General features: G+C 36.2%; 4 protein-coding genes across 5 annotated transcripts; 2 read left to right on the top strand and 2 right to left on the bottom strand.

The window, feature by feature from the left end:
• Positions 1-877: 877 nt before the first annotated feature.
• LOC140962140 (sucrose transport protein SUC2-like) lies at positions 878-2,432 on the top strand. The gene is made up of 4 exons (XM_073421016.1): positions 878-961; positions 1,283-1,346; positions 1,431-1,474; positions 1,547-2,432. The coding sequence occupies exons 1-4, from the start codon at positions 950-952 to the stop codon at positions 1,676-1,678; spliced, it is 252 nt and encodes an 83-aa protein (XP_073277117.1). The 5' UTR covers positions 878-949; the 3' UTR covers positions 1,679-2,432.
• Positions 2,126-4,062, bottom strand: LOC140962139 (uncharacterized). Its single transcript, XM_073421015.1, has 4 exons — positions 3,809-4,062; positions 3,122-3,227; positions 2,512-2,660; positions 2,126-2,431 (listed from the first exon to the last, which is right to left on the bottom strand). The coding sequence occupies exons 1-4, from the start codon at positions 3,947-3,949 to the stop codon at positions 2,336-2,338; spliced, it is 492 nt and encodes a 163-aa protein (XP_073277116.1). The 5' UTR covers positions 3,950-4,062; the 3' UTR covers positions 2,126-2,335.
• Positions 4,063-5,067: 1,005 nt separating this feature from the next.
• LOC140961420 (FHA domain-containing protein PS1-like) lies at positions 5,068-8,640 on the top strand. Its single transcript, XM_073419921.1, has 6 exons — positions 5,068-5,512; positions 5,935-6,146; positions 6,247-7,530; positions 7,696-7,831; positions 7,930-8,309; positions 8,390-8,640. Exons 1-6 carry the CDS (start codon positions 5,212-5,214, stop codon positions 8,636-8,638), a joined length of 2,562 nt encoding a protein of 853 aa, XP_073276022.1. The 5' UTR covers positions 5,068-5,211; the 3' UTR covers positions 8,639-8,640.
• A 173-nt stretch (positions 8,641-8,813) lies between these two features.
• LOC140961421 (tetratricopeptide repeat domain-containing protein PYG7, chloroplastic-like) lies at positions 8,814-12,201 on the bottom strand. Of its 2 annotated transcripts, none has more exons than XM_073419923.1 (5): positions 11,797-12,201; positions 11,184-11,223; positions 10,206-10,498; positions 9,703-9,849; positions 8,814-9,364 (listed from the first exon to the last, which is right to left on the bottom strand). In XM_073419923.1, exons 1-5 carry the CDS (start codon positions 12,007-12,009, stop codon positions 9,083-9,085), a joined length of 975 nt encoding a protein of 324 aa, XP_073276024.1. In that variant the 5' UTR covers positions 12,010-12,201; the 3' UTR covers positions 8,814-9,082. The 2 variants fall into 2 exon arrangements, with proteins under 2 accessions (XP_073276024.1, XP_073276023.1); XM_073419922.1 differs by having other exon boundaries at positions 10,206-10,511; positions 11,176-11,223.

The following is a 12,201-nucleotide window of genomic DNA, read 5'->3' on the forward strand; positions in this document are numbered from 1 at the left end:
TATTGCTGTAAAGTTGGAGGGTCCTTGCAAAAGAGCAACACATTGGCCTGAAGGAGTCCCATCACTGGAAAAAAAATGGTACATTGTGTGCCCCAAAGAAAAGGGTTGTGGTATCGCCATGGGCTAATCTTGGCTCGATAATCTCATAATTTATAGATCACGTGTATCTCTCGTATTTTATTAAGAATGCACAAATTAATATCAGAATCCAAAATTTCTGGTTTATCCAAGCTACATAGGACGGAATTCGACAATCCATATAGAAATGTCGAAGGAAACATTAGAATGGTAAGAGAAAGATCGAATGGATTCGTTTATTTTGAAAACAAATGTGGTTGCTTGGTTTTTCGTTAACAGTACATCTTAGTGTATCATCAATGTGTACATATATATTGAATTTTAATATGAAGCAGAAATGTGTTTGTCCATGCATAAAGTGTAAATTTAAGTATACTAAATGTGTAAAAAATTTAATTAAGTTGGAAATTTTGTTTCTATTAAGTATTATGTTTCAGTTTTCATTTCATATTATTTTATTTATTATAAAAAATAATAAGGATGATTACCGAGAAGGATATTTTCGGGAAAAAATTGTATGATTTATAATATCAAATTTAAATACATATTTTTCATAACTCCTGCCAAATTCCAATACATGAATGTGAAAATGTATTGCACATAATTATTGGATGGGGAAGGAAGTTTATGGAGGAAGTGTAGTGGGGACTTCACAACAGATTGATCTGTATCATCGAGGGGTGCGTGCAGGGTCCTTGGGGTTACTGCTAAATGTGGTTGCACTAGGGGTTGCGTCTCTTTTCATGGATCAGTTTTTGCATTTCTTTAGTGACGTAAGGCTCTTTGGTGAGTTAATACTCAAGGGATTTCACTTGTTCCTCCTCCTTTTGAAGTGAAAGTCTCTTGTGTTGCTTTTTTTGCTGCTTTGGGAATGCCACAAGCGGTTAGTTTAGTACCCAGCCTCGTGACTTCCGTATTGTTCTTGATTTAATTGCTGTTGAATAGATATACAAACTACTACCGATAGTAATGGTACGATGCGAATTTGTAAATCAAACCTTTCCATATTTCGAGCATCATTTCCATCTTGTGCCGTTCAGTTCGCCACACAAGATGAGAAATATAACAATTGCTCCTCTACAATAACTCACGTTCAAATTTAAAAAGTATCATCAGACCTTGATACTCAATGTAAGCTCACTCTGTTCTAAGAACAAATATCAAAGTTCCAGATTATTGAAGTAGTATCTAAACATTTCTGCAGGTCACTTACAGTATCCCTTTTGCCTTAGCTTCCATATATTCGAAAGACAGTGTTACTGGTCAAGGTATATAAATTAGAATCGTATATTTCTATTGATACATATCACAATCTACACTGACTCGATTTCGGATTATTGATTTTTCAAAAGGGCTTGCGTTAGGATTACTGAATCTCGCAATCGTAACTCCACAAGTAAGTTTCCTTATCTCTTTTGCAGAGTACCATTCTTTAGTCCGTGATTACCACAAGTTTTAGTAGAGACAGATGGGAGTAGCACTGGTAAGTGGACCATTGGATTCATTATTCGGAGGTAGCAACTTGCCTGCCTTTATGTTAGGAGGAACTGAAACAGTAATGGGAGCGATTTTCGCCATGAAAAAGCTACCGGTTGACTGAAAAATTCAAAAAAAAAACCATCACAATTCTTGAAGCTATTATTGTCCTTGTGGCCAGCATATGATTTTCTTAGCAAAACATGATATTGAGCCAAACCCGATGAATGTTTTTTCTACCATTTTACGCACCGGTTTTAGGAGAATTCTACAAAGGTTTTTTCCTTCCTACGTTATTCAGTACTTTCTTCGTTTTCTATCTCATTTTTTTAGCTAATTGTTTTCCCTTTATTTTTGCAGGGATTGAGAGAAGTTAAAAAATATCGTATTCTTAAAATAGTTTTATACTTAGAACAGTTTCATAGTTAGAATAGTTCAATTATCTGCTGCCCACTTGTCCAAGTTAAACAACAGAACAAGGCCGCCATTATTTCTGAATTCAATTTTACAACAATAGATGCATCACAAAGACAACGAAGTGAAAGACTGAATACTGCAGTCGCAGGAAAAATAATAATAATTTCAAATGTAAAAATTGTGAAAAATCCCCTCTCTCAAATAGATCAAGTTATGTTCTCGATCAAAAATAATCTGTATACCCTTCAAAAACTGTCTGCTTGTCACTTTTACCTAATGAAGATGCAATCAGTCGCAGTTAACATGATATAACTGAAATTCAGAAGAAGGCGTGAACAAAAAAATATAGAAACAGAGTAAAAACTCAATCCTCTTTATTACTAGCTGCTCTCGCCCGATGTCTGAGCTCGGCTCGTTTCCATCTAACAATCAAATGGCACATCGAAAACAAAGTGTTCACCTGCAACCATAATTAAGACAAAATATCAAGTGAACGATATGAGTAAAAAGAATGTGAACTAGATTTGACCGATTGGTTACCAAGATTAGGACTGCGATCACCAACAGCGGCCCAGACCAAATTACAGAGAGAAAAAGTCCATGCGGGTCAAAATAATTTTGCCCCGCAAAACTTTTCCAATTTCCAGCTAAGATACGATTAAGCCTCTCAGCCAGATAAACTCCTCCAACTGCAACAATGTAACTGCAATAAATAAATTGCTCGATAAAGATAGTGTTGCATGTGTATTGGGACGTCATCTTCAGCATGCGGCTTATATTTTCATTATTCTGTTCACGAAAAAGTTAGGGTGTGGGGATTGATACAGATGCAACACTATATTTATTAAACATCTTCTTCAGACTACAGTTCATATCCAGGGCATGGGGATTGGCCACAATTCTTGAACCTCTATAGTTTCTGCATCTGCTGCATAAGAGACTAATATCTACACATGGTTCTACTAATTTTAACAATTGATGCTAGTTCCTTTTGATGTCAATAGAGTAAGATTACACCCGTTTTAGAATATTAAATCTTATGGTACAAAATTACAAAGGAGAAGGATTCAATGTGCAAGAGTATTATGTTCAAGAGAAAAGGATTCAATATGCAAGAATGTTATGACCAAGGAAAATACAGCCAGCTTACGTGCAAGAAGAAACAAACACATCTGAAAGTTGACATTCTTCCTTGATGCGAAAGTTAGTAGCAGTAAGAACACATGGAAGGAAATAAGACATATCAACCAAGGTTCCTGGAGACAAGAAAGGATAGCCAGATATCAGATACATGCAGGATGAGCATGTAAGGGTTATAATAACAATTCATGAAGTTTTAATGACAATTAGAGGTATTCTTCGAATCCTTTCCCAAATCAAATCCAGTACTCCAAATCAAACCCATCAATCCAAAACAACCTAAAAGTTATTTTGGGTATTTGATCAAATTAAAGAGCCTACTTTAAAAAAGAAAAAAATCTTATAAGCCTTCGACGAGGGATCAATCGCGTTACCATACTTCCACCAGCTGCAGCAAGTAAAATGTGGTCACCACAGAATTGTGAACCAGCTTTAGTATAAAACCTAAAATAACCTAACACTAACAGAATGTTCACTGAGGCGAAGTACAATCCAAATCGCAAAACCTCAATGAACAGATCTAAGATCATTAATGCAAATCAATTCCACTACGTGCGCAGTTGGATAGAGAAGCTATTTCGTTAAAAGGGCCTTTCTTTCTTTAAAAAAGCCGATGTTTGAGTGGCAATTGGCATGACACTCAACTTGGCCAGAAATTAGTAGCTTTAATCAAACAACGTTGTTATCTGTGCAATACCTTCCAATCAATGGCATGAAAGAAGCCCAAAAAATTTTCATACGCGGGCTTGAGCCCGGAGCGGAGCTCTGCCGTGAGCTTTTCCACCAGATCTGCCATTTGATCCATGTGCGAGTTTACTGCGGATTGTAGCTCCTCCATTGTTCTTCGTTTCTCGCAATTTTTTTCTTGATTTCAGAGTCAATGGAACACCTCCTCTTCTACTATTTATGAGATTCGTTGCTTATCTGGCACGTTTCAGAAACTCTTCCACTTCAAACGGTGACGTTTGGGGATGGATATTTTGGCAGTCAACTCTTCCTTTTACTAAGGATTTTTTTCCTTTTTTATTTTATTTATAGTTATTATATATATATATATATATATAAGGTTCATATATTTTAGGGACCCAATAATGACTAACGTAATACTGAATATTGTTAATTTGTTTAACGTCATAATAGCAAAAATTAAAAATTATTGTATTAAAACCAAAATTTCGAAACATAGTAAAAACACAATCCAAAATGGAACAAGTTATTAATTAAAAAAATCCAATTATTTATGGTACAATTGATATATTATTTAAAAATTCAAAAGTATTAAATAAGTATTTTATTGAGATATGTTAGTTATAAATAGACCAAAAAATTTATTAAAATAAATTCTTATGATATTTATTTGTTAAAAGAATATGAAATAATTTTGTAAGATTGTATAATTTCAATGTTTTTCGAGAATTGATATACCGATAAAGATAAAAGAGTGTCGATTATAATACTGTAATTAAGAGATAGAAAAGCAAATTTCATTTTAAAACACCGATAGGTTAATTTAGACAAAAACTTGTGTGAGACGGTTTCACGGGTCGTATTTTGTGAGACAGATATCTTATTTGGGTCATCCATACATAAAAAAATATTATTTTTTAACTAAGAGTATTATTTTTTATTGTAAATATTGATAGGATTGATCCGTCTCACAGATAAAAATTCGTGAGACCGTCTCACAAGAGACATACTCGTTAATTTAAGAAAAGAACATCAACAATTAGGTACATTATTAATATCGATAACTTTTATAAAATGTATCAAATCAATCAAAATGATTTTTTTTTACAGTGATATATCTCCGACTCGACTCGATTTAAAAAAATATTTTTTTATTATAAATATATAATCGAGTCGTCTGAAATTTACAGTGATACTATTTTTTTCATTCACCAGAGGGATGATAAATTAGCCGTTTTGCCAGCTGTACTCCAAACGGTCGCTATTTTACAAAATTTCATTCCAATTCCCACTTCCCCTCTTATCCCTTTTCAATTCAAGAATCAAGAAACCGAGAAACAAAACCCCATTTCTCCGGTCACAGATCCACGCACACTCGCCGCACTCTTTCGATTGCTTTCGGTATCCTCAACAATGGGAGACACCCAAGAACAACTCGAATCAAACGAGAGGGAAATCCCGGTGTTCACAGTCTTGAAAAACAACTGCATCCTCAAGAACATCTATCTTTTGGATAATCCGCCTTCACTTTCTCCTTATTCATCTTTAACTGCGAAGAATGGCGATCAAGATTCAGAAATAGAGGAGATGTTGGTGGTGGGGCGGCACCCAGATTGCAGTATAAAGTTGGAGCATCCGAGTATCAGCAGATTTCACCTCCGCATTACCTTGAAACCCTCTTCTCGTTCCCTCTTCGTCACTGATTTGTCCTCTGGTGAATTCTTCTTTGAAACCCTTTTAAATGTGCGTGTGTGTACATTATCGTGAATTGTTGATGGATTTTCTTCATATGGTCTGATGATGATATCTTAAACTGATTATGATCGAAATGCCGAAATGCATCAGTTAATTCAGTTTAGGTCCATTTTTGGAGTTAATTCAGTTTAGGTCCATTTTTGGAGTTAATTCAGTTTAGGTCCATTTTTGGTAATGATCTGATCATGCCCTGAAGTGCACAATTATTTTATCTTTCTTTGGAATTTATTATTCTTTAATGTATAGCTAGACGGAAGTAGTTGCCATCCATGATTTTCCGTCGCTTCTTGATGTGACTATCTAAGAAGTTTTTGTGTGACAATGTGGATTGAATTCATTTGGTTTTTCTAGCTAATAATTTTGAGGGGCACATTTTTCCAGTACACGGAACTTGGGTTTCGGGGGAGAGAATTGAGGCAGGAGTCTTGATGAAAATGAATGAAGGTGATACATTGCAACTTGGAGGATCGAGTAGGTTATACAAGCTGAACTGGATTCCATTAAGCCGTGCTTATGATATAGACAACCCATTTGTGCCTCAATCAGATATCGCAGATACTGTCGATGCAGACGCAAAAGGGGAGACATTTCAGGTCAATTTTTAGAATTACTTGAAAAGGCATTCTTACGAATGTGGTTCAATCGAATTTCTTATGATACTTTTTTTGTATTTTATAAATTTGATTTTTCCAGGATGAGACTTGCATGAGTGATCAAGCGCAGATATTGAGCGATAGTATGAAAGGCCTAGAACTGCTACATTCTGATGAAAATCCAGCGTTTTCCACAGAAAAAATGAGTCCATCAGGGAGTCTCATGCCTGAAAACTCGTGTTATTCATTTTTCAACAACACGAAGATGGAAACCAAGGAAATACACATTCAAGAGAATAAAATCTCGAGCATACAGCCATGTGAGTTTGACAAAGAACACGATACCTCAGGAGCACTTTGTCCCTCAGTGGTGTCTCAAACACAATCTGAAATGAAAAATACGAAAACCCCTGGAATGAAGTCAGATAAAAGATCGGGTTTGAGCATTTGGTCAAGAAGGGGTAAACCGGAAAGTGTTCAGATTGAAACTGGAAGACATGTAGAAAAGAGCAGTGCAGGGACTAGCAATAGTTCACACGTTAAATCATTGGTCGATGAAAATTGTCATACTGAATCAATTTTAAAAGATACTCTTGCAAGTCCTGACCATGAAGAAGAGGAAATATTTACTCCAGACAAGGGAAATCATTCTCCCTTTTTTCTTGTAGTTGGATCCTGGATGAGCAAAGCTGAGAAGAATCATGAATCGATCTTGAAGACTCCTACGCCTAGTAATAGTTCACGTGTTAAATCATCAGCCTACGAAAATTACCACGCTGAATCAGTTTCGAAAGATGATTTTACTGGTACTGATCACGAAGAGGGGGAAATATTTACTCCAGACAAGGAAAATCATTCTCCCTTATGTCTTTTAGTTGGATCCTGGATGAGCAATGGTGAGAGGAATCGTGGATCAATCTTGAAGACTCCTATGTCCAGTGTGGATCATGATAAAGACATTTTCAGTCCGGACAAAGAGAATATGTCTCCCAATTCTCGTTGTCTTAGGTCTACAAAGAAAATGGAAATATTAGAAGTAGTTAAACACCCGACTTCTTCACATAGATCATCTCCCCTGAGCAAATCTGTTAATTGCAACTTGTATCAAGAGGTGTACAATCTTTCTACTTCAGATATAGAAAGTCAGTCTGATAAAGTTCTTCCGGCACAGAAATTAGAAAGTTTTGCATTCAAAAGTCATGCCAACTTAAAGAAAAAACTATCTATCTTAAAGTCCAGAGGAGATAAAAATTCTTTTCAACCTCTGTCCCTGAAGTCCAGTTGTGATGGTAGTGGCAACTCAAAACCTTCTACTCATGAAGCCACTATGAGAGGTGGCAGATGCACCAACTATCCCAAGTCTGAAGAGGCTTTTCTTCTGCCTGTATGTGTAATGGGCTTGTTTTCTTGTTTGATATAGTACTAGATTTTTGGACACAATTTAAGAATGCAGCAATTTCATCTTTTTCAGGACAACTTTTGTAGCATTTAAAGTATAATAGATTAAAAAGTTCAATCTTGCATTTTATATATTCCATGCATTTTGCAGAAAAAGTCTATGACGGAGGAAAGGAAAAGGTGGACTATCATTGTAGATACTGCTAGTTTGCTAAACAAAAACTCCAGGAAGGAGCTGCAACTTCTGCGAGGTCTGAAAGGGACTTGTTTGATCATTCCTAGAATCGGTAAATACCAGTCATTGAACTATTTCAACTCTCGATACATTTTAGTATAAAAAATTATGGACTGGCATCTTTACTTTGATTACTGATTATGATCTCAGTCCTAAGAGAACTGGATTGCTTGTTAAGATGTGGGGGTTTCTTTAGAAGAACGGGCAAGGTTTCTGCAGCATTGCAATGGATTGAAGATTGTATGGAGAACACAAAATGGTGGATACACGTGCAGAGCTCAGCAGAGGAAGGCATGCTGATTCCTCCAACCCCACCACATGCTTCGTCTCCTCATTGGTATAATGAGTTTACAAATACAGCTTCCGTTGGTTCAATTTCCTTCTCCCCATATGGTTTACATGAAATTGTCACTCCTACTACTGAAGATCATATCCTTGAGTCTGCTCTTTTCTTTAAACGAATCAAGAATAATGAAGAGTTCGTGCTTCTCAGTGATGATGTTACTCTGAAGATCAAGGCCATGGCAGAAGTACGGGAATCTCTGCATATATATTACATTTTCTGTCCGGAGTATTTATAATGTTTCACTTTAATGTCTGTTTGTTGCAGGGTCTTATTTGTGAGACTGCAGAGGAATTCCGTAGAAGCTTGGCGAATCCATTCTCTGAAAGGTTTTTGTACACTCAGAGTTCGCCCAGAGGACCTACTTGGTCCATTGTGGATGATTCCATACTTAAGGAGATATATTATCCCAGCCCATCAAAGAAATTGTCAAAATCTGGTGGAGAATGTGTGAAAGGCCTGAAGCTCATACTACTGCATAATTCCAATTTCAGCAAAAATGTGACAGAACTCTAAATGAAGATTCCCCTTCCGTTTGTTTCGAAATGTAAATTTCAATTTCTTATTGCAATGAAAACGGCTCTGTCTATCAAAAACTTCACTGAGGTATACCCTTTTAGCATGATATTCATAAATGGTCACAATCTTACAATTAACAAGCTAATTTTTCACCTTCATGATATCAGCATACTACTAGTAATAAAAATACTAAATTATTATTGGGGCCGTTTGAACCAATCCATGCAGCAAGAAACCATAGATTCATTCTACCTCTTGAAAAATGTTCCTGTATAAATGATAGCATTAGCGAACCACACCCATCTTTCCGACTATAACAAGTGAATCAATTGTAGAACTTGGTGAACCAGGATGTCCAAGTTAGAACATGAAACCGAAAGTACTTTCCTGGCTAGAGAAGCTATAGAAATAGAAATCAATCATCATACGAGCTATGGTTGGTCATTTCTTCTTTGATTTTACAGGAACTCCTTTATACATGTTTACTTTCTCCTTCAGTTCATCTCTTCTGGGACGTGCGATCTTGTTATTTGGATCAAAAAGCAGAACTTCTTCAAATGCCTTAAGAGCAGATTTTAGGTCATTGGACTTTTCGTATGCATCACCAAGGTTGTTCCAGGCAGTGACATAACCAGGTTGAAGTTTGACAGCACTCTCAAACTGAGCTATACCCTTTTCAACTTTTCCATCACGGACATAACTGACACCAAGGGCGTTATAAACCTGGTGCATTAATAAAGAATCGATGAATTAAATGAGTGACCGAATGCAAGAATATATCGCATCACAAAAATTATCCAATGAGTGCTACCCAAAGTTAACAGCGCCAGCGCCGCACAGCGAAGAAACAACATTTGTCCAGTTTAAAAGGAAAATAATGGTGTTACCAGTTCCATTAGTTCAAGATTAGTTCACTATTTTAGAAATCATGTACACCCTAAACAAAAATAAAATTTCACAAATCAAAGCCAACTTGATAGAATCAACAATGAAATAGAAGTTGGCAGTGCCACCATCTGCGCTACTGTTAACCATAATCAAGATGATGAAATGAATCGTACTTGAGCAAGATCTTGGTCATCCCCATCCCATTTATCAATTGCTTGAAGAAGAAACTTGGTGGCAGCGGGATAAAATTTTCTTCTCAGCATCACTGCTCCGAGTTCAAATAACTCAGTAGCACTAGCATCACCACTTCTAACTTGCTCCTGTGATTTTATAATTAAAAATAACTCAAAGATAAATATACAAAATCAAGCATCTTGATTAAGATTATAAGGGGAAAAAAAGCATCTTGCAAAAAGCAAGAAAAATTACGTGAACTGATGTATCACAAACATCAACCCAACTGTTTGAAATAATATTCTAGAGCAATCAATTTAGCTACTGTGACTTTTAATTCATGTCGAGTATCTACATAGTTATTAGCAATAGATAGATTGCAACTAGAGTACTAATAGTAGGGGTTTAATTATCATAATAGAGTGCCAAGGGCATGGGATTTAAATGCCAGCTTCTTAGGTTGAAGGAAAACTACAAAGAAAGAATATACAAGAGCACTAACTTGCAATTCCTTTGCAGAAAGATCAAGCTCTCTGCGCACTAGTACTTGACGAATCACGAAGAAAGATCCAACTCCGAGCAAAGCTAGAAGTAAAAGCAAGTAGGAAAGCTGGATTCCCAATTCAAACAACTCCCCAACCTCGTATACCACATTTTCTCTTACATCTTCACTCGCTTGCACCACTTGTATGGGTGTTAACCATGAAAGTGATGAGCATAAAACTGATGTTATGAAACCGAGAGGCGCATCTACTCTTTCTGTATCATCACCAACAAAAGGCTCCCGCAATAAATCTGAAACTATATGCTGATATCAGCATGTAAAATGTTGCTAAATTATACGGAAGCAAAAAATCTATGCTTTAAGCTCTATATGATGAAAAATTAAAAGTTTAAAAAATAAGTTCAAAATATCCATGAACAAAAATACCAAAGAGTTTATGAATCAACCATATGATAAATCTTGAAATATAACCGAAGCTAACATCCAGATACCACACACTGAAATGTAAATCGATCTAATATGCTAGAAAATGGAGACAGAAACAACTCGAGGAGAGTAAGGAGCTTTCTTAGGTGTCTCTACTTTCACGAGTTACCACTTTCCTCTTCGTGATGTAGCCATCTATAAATGATTGCATGAATGACAAAATTAAATTTCTAGAAGCCAAAGTAGAATATTAGTCATGTAAAGATTTCAGCTATTTCGGAGCAGGAAAAGGAGTTCTCAGATGTCAGTAAATGTACCTACCAAATGACAGCCATCATTCATATTTTATAAAAGAATATATACACAACAGATTGGAGGGCAGGAAGTAACAGAAATCATCAATGTACTTGTCTGTACACGATTATGCACACTGTTGTAATTCACTTACTTGGCCAGATACAAACACAGAAAAGGAAGAAACTAATTCTCGTTTTTGGCACGAATAGGCACTCAAAGACAGAATCTCTAAAAAGAAGGCAACCTTATTACCTTTAGCTGATGAGCACCTTCGAATTTCCTGTTCCTGTACCTAAGGTCATTGAAAAACAAATCAATCACTGGCATGACAGGACAAGCAAGCACGAGAAGCCTAATAATTATAATAAAAAATAGTGGCTAAAACAAATTAACATGGACGCAATTGTTCATTTGGGTTGCTGATTATTCAACTTCATTCGCCAGAAAAATACTACTTGACGTCGCCCAGTCCCAAAAATTTTCATGTAATCCATTCTCATTCACTCTACACTCATATATAAAACATTCCATAGAGTAAATTAAAGTCCAACTAGATTGTTAATTTTCAATGATATTCAATAAATAACCTAACCTGGTTCTTCCCATTTCCTAGAAACACCCAATGTTGTTGTTTAATTTAGTACAGTTCATAAAATCAGTTATCACTATTTAGCAATAGCTACAACAGGATGGGTGAGCAGGCGATCCTATTGCCCAATATGGAAAAAAAATCACTAGTGTGCATAACCTATCCAAAATAAACTAAGTCACCCCAACTACGCTGACATTCCGGCTCTGCAGTCGACTGCCTACAAGCAATGACGGTAAAATCTTAAAGAACCCCAACACCAAAGAAAGGTGATACCTGAAGAGAGAGCTTAGGAACTGTAAAATTAAGCTTCCTCGAATTGGGCTTTCTTGAAAAGTAACAAAAGGCAGTTTCATTTCCATGAAAGAATGAAACTGCACAAGAAAATGGGCTCTGAAACTTGATTCTTGGAGATGAATTGGGTATGGTGATGGCGGTGGTGCTTTCACAGTGTCGTGTAGGAAGTGAAAAGGCGCACTGGATCAGCATCTCTTCCCTTCAAGCAGTGTTTTTCCACACTACTCAAAGCTTCCGTTGGATGGTGCCCGTGTGTGCGCTATGGGTAAAGATTGAATCTTGATTCTTGAAAGAATCCACGGTGAATTTCTTTGTTAACTAGCGTGTGTAATGCGTGTAAAAGTCTTGGATTTTATTTTTCTCTATTGTGTCATCGGATAAAGC

Source organism: Primulina huaijiensis, chromosome 16 (genome assembly GCF_012295235.1).
Source record: "Primulina huaijiensis isolate GDHJ02 chromosome 16, ASM1229523v2, whole genome shotgun sequence".
Classification (NCBI taxonomy): Eukaryota; Viridiplantae; Streptophyta; class Magnoliopsida; order Lamiales; family Gesneriaceae; genus Primulina; species Primulina huaijiensis.

Bases quoted from the DNA above. Each gene is read 5' to 3' on its own strand.
- LOC140962140 (XM_073421016.1), top strand. The intron at 1,347-1,430 runs GTATATAAATTA...ATTTTTCAAAAG, and splicing joins AGACAGTGTTACTGGTCAAG to GGCTTGCGTTAGGATTACTG. The intron at 1,475-1,546 runs GTAAGTTTCCTT...TAGTAGAGACAG, and splicing joins TCGCAATCGTAACTCCACAA to ATGGGAGTAGCACTGGTAAG.
- LOC140961420 (XM_073419921.1), top strand. From the start codon at position 5,212: ATGGGAGACACCCAAGAACAACTCGAATCAAACGAGAGGGAAATCCCG. The intron at 6,147-6,246 runs GTCAATTTTTAG...TGATTTTTCCAG, and splicing joins CAAAAGGGGAGACATTTCAG to GATGAGACTTGCATGAGTGA. The intron at 7,531-7,695 runs GTATGTGTAATG...TGCATTTTGCAG, and splicing joins AAGAGGCTTTTCTTCTGCCT to AAAAAGTCTATGACGGAGGA.
- LOC140961421 (XM_073419922.1), bottom strand. From the start codon at position 12,009: ATGCTGATCCAGTGCGCCTTTTCACTTCCTACACGACACTGTGAAAGC. The intron at 11,224-11,796 runs GTATCACCTTTC...CAATGACCTTAG, and splicing joins TTCCTAAGCTCTCTCTTCAG to GTACAGGAACAGGAAATTCG. The intron at 9,365-9,702 runs GTACGATTCATT...TTAATGCACCAG, and splicing joins ATGACCAAGATCTTGCTCAA to GTTTATAACGCCCTTGGTGT.
- LOC140962139 (XM_073421015.1), bottom strand. From the start codon at position 3,949: ATGGAGGAGCTACAATCCGCAGTAAACTCGCACATGGATCAAATGGCA. The intron at 3,228-3,808 runs GTATTGCACAGA...TCTTGTCTCCAG, and splicing joins TTCATGCCATTGATTGGAAG to GAACCTTGGTTGATATGTCT. The intron at 2,661-3,121 runs GTAAGCTGGCTG...ACATTGTTGCAG, and splicing joins GTGTTTGTTTCTTCTTGCAC to TTGGAGGAGTTTATCTGGCT.